Raw genomic sequence first — 4,967 nt, 5'->3', positions numbered from 1 at the left:
ACATCCTGTTTCCTGAAGACCTAGGAAAGCACATGACTTAGTGTCTGGTTTCTATAAACTGCATTAAAAAACTGTCTCAGTCTGCCTGTGACGGATGCTTGAGGCTATAACTGATAAGAAGTGCCCGGTGAGTAATAAGCCCTTAAAGCCAAACCAAACGAAGTCACCCCATTTCTTAGATAAGGTTTATTCTTCTCATGGGAGAAAATTGTCCTCTTGTGTTGTTATTGGTTGGCAATTCGGCTTTCAAGCTGCTTGCCAGCTCTGTGGCTCCTATGACAATAGCGCTACAAATAACTTAAGCAATACTACTTAGGATCAAAATTTTAATGAGGCACTAAACCCACAAAAGGGGCTTTGTATAGCATAATTAAATAGAATGGGCCTAAATAAACAATAAGGTTTTACAAGTTATATTATAGTTGAAAACAGCTGGGAGGCAAAGAAAGGAGCATTGAAGATGCATGATGTATAAAGGCATTTCACAGAATGCAAACACTAAAACGTTTCATATCGCACGAACAGCAAAACACTACAGGTATGTGACTGCTCTTTGATTTGGAAAATTCTGTGCTGGGCACACGGCATTTAGTCTTTTTTTTTTTTTTTTTCCTTCTGCTAGTCAGCACAATGAAATAGTTCACACGGAAACCCAAACCAGTGACAAAGAGCCATTGGTCCTTTGGAAAGAAATAAATACTTCAGAAACAGGTAAAGTCGAAAGGAACATCTGGTTCGGTCAGGCCACGGGATGCTGGATCATGGCTCCGAAGCGCTGGGCAGTGCTGGGATTCCACAAAACAGTCTTGCAAACGATCAGGATCATAACAAGTCTGTTTGGCTCAGAGCTGCAAGACACTTGTTTCATGCTCACGCTGACTCCTCGAATCCACTGCAAGCTGCAAGCAACGACATTCAGGCGAGCCAGCTAGCTCAACATTCATCTCTCTGTCTGCATCAGCTATTTACAAAATCATGTTTGTTCCAGCCCTGTCAATATTTGATCCCAGGGCTGTGTAAATCCTACAAACACAGGAAGGTTTCAATTTCACATTAAGGTTAATGTTGACAGTGGTGCTCCTGCATAACGTGAAGTCAGTGCACTGTTACTCCTTGAGAAGGACATTCCTGGTAAACCTGGTTTTCACTTCATCTCCCCCCAGGCCTCTCGGCAGCCTGTCCTCAGTCATGGCTATTGTGGCAATTCTGGGCCTGTGAATGAAAAGTTTCTAAATTCATCCTGGTTTATCATCGGAAGGATTCCCTCTTCAATGGGAGTCAGAATGGGCTCTTCTTTTATAAAATCTGGATCAAAGTTGCTCACGTCATCTTTGGATTTCTGTCAAGCAGAAAAGACAAAGGAGAAAGATATCAAAAAGCAGCCTCTATCAGCTGCTTCGTAGTCACTCTGCAACTTTATCCCAGATCTTTATTGCAMTGGTTACCTCCAAAACCTGGGCTGCTCAGGCCTGGGAGAACCCGCGTGCTCCCGCCGAGCCTGTCACAGGACAAAGCCTTTTAAAGCCTCCAGAGGCTTTCTGCAGATAAATCCCTCTCCCATTTAACAGGCACCTCCTCTGAAGTGTGATCGGCCTGGACATGGCAGCCCAGAGCCCACAGATCAGTTCTGCTCCTCAGAATGTCAGCCCAGAGCCCAGCATTCAAGGTCGTTACCAGCAGCGTCTCCAGTGCTCGTCTCCAAATTGTCCCTCCTTATCTGCAGAGCATCTCAGCTCTCTTCTTTGAGGAACATGGTCCACCATCCCTCCTTATCTGCAGAGCATCTCAGCTGGTTTCCTTGGGGTACACGGTCTGGGATGTGTGAGCCATTAAACGTGCCCAGCTGCCAATTCCCGGGCCCCGGGAAGCCAACCTTTGCCTGCAGGTGCTGGATTCCTCGCCGCGCGGTACGAGTGGGACTGTTTACAGGGCACACACACAACCCGGGTGTGCGGTGCATTTGGACATTGTGTGCTATTCCAGTACCCAGGAGGAGATGCTCCACTGACACCACAGTCCAATGTTCCCAGCTCCTGCTGAGTTCATGGGGGTTTCTTTTGCCTTTGATTTCAAGGCAAGGAAAAAACTCCAGAGCCTGAGTGTGAGCTGCTGGAGTTTCACTGGATGCTTAATCCTGCACCTGCTGAGCCCCAGGGAGCAGGACTGGGTCGCCCACCACCGAGAGCTTGCAGAGAAACCACAGCACGAGACAAAGCCACTCAGGCCTCTCCTGGTGAGAATTTCAAAGGCAGGAAGAGCACAGAGATGACCTAGGAAAGACTCTCCATGGGGAGGAGGAGACCGTCACAGCACAGAGCATCCTTTGATGCGCAGAACCACTGCGTCCTCTGCAGCACTGGCTGCCATTTGGACCGCTTGGCCACAGTGGCCCGAGCAGGAAACATAGTGCTGGCTGCTGTGCACACAGAGGCAGACCAAAAAGAGCCAGCTCCTGACTAGATGGGTGGAGTGAGCAGAATAAACACTGCTCACCATGTTTCATATTCAAGGCAAAGGGGAGTCAGGTGCCTCGTTGCCTGCAGCTCCTTTTGCAAACCTGCACCGTTTGGGATTGAGCTGCCCTTGAAACCCCAGCGCGGAGGGAGAAARCGCCCAGCCCCACCTCACACGGGCAGCCCGCAGCCTCGCCAAGACCACAGACCTCAGCTCCTGGTGCCAGGCCACAGCCTTGGAGCCAGGGCTGCCCTTCCTCCGCCTCCCTTCCCATCTCCTGGGAACAACCGTGCTGAGAGAACCCAGCAGAGGCAACGGGGACCCCTTCCTTGCCACGTACAATGCGGGGCCTGAACGGAGGCTCCATCTGACGCTGGTTGAGCAGGTCCCAGTCGAGCTCTTTGAAGTAGGGGTGCCGCAGGATCGCGCCCTCGCCGCCCAGCGCCACGCTGCCCAGCCGCATGTTGGGGTTCTTCGTCATAAACTGCAAGACAAAAAGGGCTTTGGTTTCCTCCCATCCGGCAGGGCCAGGCGAGGAGGACCCACGAGCCGGTGCACAAAAGCTTGTCCTCAGCTTTCCTGTTGAACCTACTTGCTGGCCAGACTTCTCAATTTCGTTATGCTGGAACCGCATGCAAGGAACTTGACTCATTCTCTAGAGGGGGAAGCCTGGCTGGATTTCTCCCTGGTGCCTTTTATTTTGTCAAATGCTCAGCTAGCACAGCAACAGAGGAAAGCTGAAGTGCGTCGTTTGCAACATTATAAATGTTGCGCGGTGCTTGGGGAGGGTTATTTGTTTGCGTCTTAATTTCTCGGGAATATTAATTCTCTCTCCAAGGCTGCTCACAGCCAGCCAGGCTCTGGAGCCTCGCRCTGTGTTTTTCCTAAACCTCATCCTGCAGCAGTGAAGCCAGAACCCTGTGCCCGCCTTCTGCCACCGCACGGAGCAGYGAAGGAGCAAGGCACTGGCTCCCTGCGTCCTCTCCAGCCCTGGAGAAACGAGTCCCTTCCCGGTGACTCTCYTCTATTTGGTGAAATATTGAGAGACAACTTGTTTTGGTAACATCTCTGCTCCGCTGCGAGAGAAAGGAAAGCTCGTGCTTCAGCCCTGAGTTTGTTAGGGAGGGAGCAGAAAATCCACAGACCTCACCTCGGAGCAGGAGGGTCTCAGAGGTGCCCTTTGGAGCCTGGCAGGATTGATGAAGTGGGAGCTGCAGGAATTTCTGAGGGGCACAGGGCACCGTGCAGGAGGAGGGGGAGCCCTTCCCCAGGCAGAACTAGGCTGTTTGCTAATTCAGGATTATAGCCCTTTAAGCACCAAGAAAAAACTCCAAACTTCTTCTCCCTCCCCTCCAGTATTCCTAATCCATTCGAGAAATCAGGTTCTGTTGAAACTGGGAAAAGAGCAGCTTTTATTTGCTGAATGAAACAGCAGCAGAGAGCAAGCTCCACTCTGGCAGAGGTGGCCAGACGATTTCCTCGGAGATGAAAGGGATTATGTTGAGCAAAGGGCCGAACCAGCCAAACCAGACAATCGGTCACTGTTTTGGGAATGGCCAAGTCTGCTGCATCTCAGCAATATGGAAATTAAAATAAGAGGAGGCAAAAGGAGAAACCGACTTGGTTCTGACTTGTAGGAGCTTTTTCAGCAGTAGGACTCTTTCCTAGGAAAAGTGGATAAAAGGCCTAGTCATTCCTAGGATGATGGGGAGAAGGAAAGAGAAGGTTGCTCGGTTATTTTAGGAAGTCCCCACCACATCTGTTGTACAGAGGAGGCTCCAAGGCCAAAGCAGAGGAGGCATCTGCAGCAAGGAGGCCTCACAGGACTCCAGACCCTGCTGACACTGGCCCAAMACCCCAGCTCCCACCTGGCTTCTCTGAGGACTTGTATTGTCACTGGATTCCCTATAGCAGCACTGTTCTACCAAAAACCTGCCATAGAAAGTGCTGCAGAGTGAATCCAGATCCACAACAGCAGTGACAAGAGGGCAGAAAGGCCAACATGGGGATCTCTGGCCAAGATCTCCACGTGCTCTCCTTGCCCCTTCCATCAGGCTGCGTCTCCAGAGCCAGCCCAAAGAGCTGAGACAGCCCAAAGAGCTTCCTGTGTCTCCCTGACGCTCTTCCACCTGCACAACCCCAAAAGAGCTGGTTTCCCAAGAGACCCTGCCCGGAGATTTTGCCGAGATTCTGATCCCCAGAGAGCAACTTGGTTTCCAAATCAGAAATGGGCCAAGCCAAGAATCACCCAGGGATCAGACAAGCCTTTACAGGTCTTCAGCTGAACCTCTTTGGTTTGCAAAACAGGCCAGAAATGTTCTGGTAACACAGAACACAGAAACACAGAAATAAAGGCAGTAGCCTGCCTGGCTACTTCGTCCCTACAGATGGATATCTTATCTGAACCTCACCTCAATTCTCATTTGCATTGCTGGAACACTTAGAAAGCTCGAACAAGTTCAGAGCTCCTTGGTGCTGGGAGTGGTAGAGACCAGAACAGTCTAAAAAGACAA

The 4,967-nt window shown here is 50.6% G+C and overlaps 1 protein-coding gene across 1 annotated transcript in view; it reads right to left on the bottom strand.

The window, feature by feature from the left end:
* Positions 1-388: 388 nt before the first annotated feature.
* PRKCH (protein kinase C eta) overlaps positions 389-4,967 on the bottom strand; it is a 106,070-nt gene continuing 101,491 nt past the window's right edge. Inside the window, exons 13-14 of the mRNA XM_026053775.1 lie at positions 2,795-2,938; positions 389-1,339 (exon numbers count right to left, since the gene is read on the bottom strand). Coding sequence (XP_025909560.1) covers positions 1,193-1,339; positions 2,795-2,938 — 291 coding nt within the window. The 3' untranslated portion in view covers positions 389-1,192. The remainder of the gene's footprint in view (positions 1,340-2,794; positions 2,939-4,967) is intronic.

This window comes from Nothoprocta perdicaria, unplaced genomic scaffold (assembly GCF_003342845.1).
Source record: "Nothoprocta perdicaria isolate Ctin4 unplaced genomic scaffold, notPer1 scaffold_118, whole genome shotgun sequence".
NCBI classification, from domain to species: Eukaryota; Metazoa; Chordata; class Aves; order Tinamiformes; family Tinamidae; genus Nothoprocta; species Nothoprocta perdicaria.
This window is presented reverse-complemented; position numbering and strand designations above follow the sequence as displayed.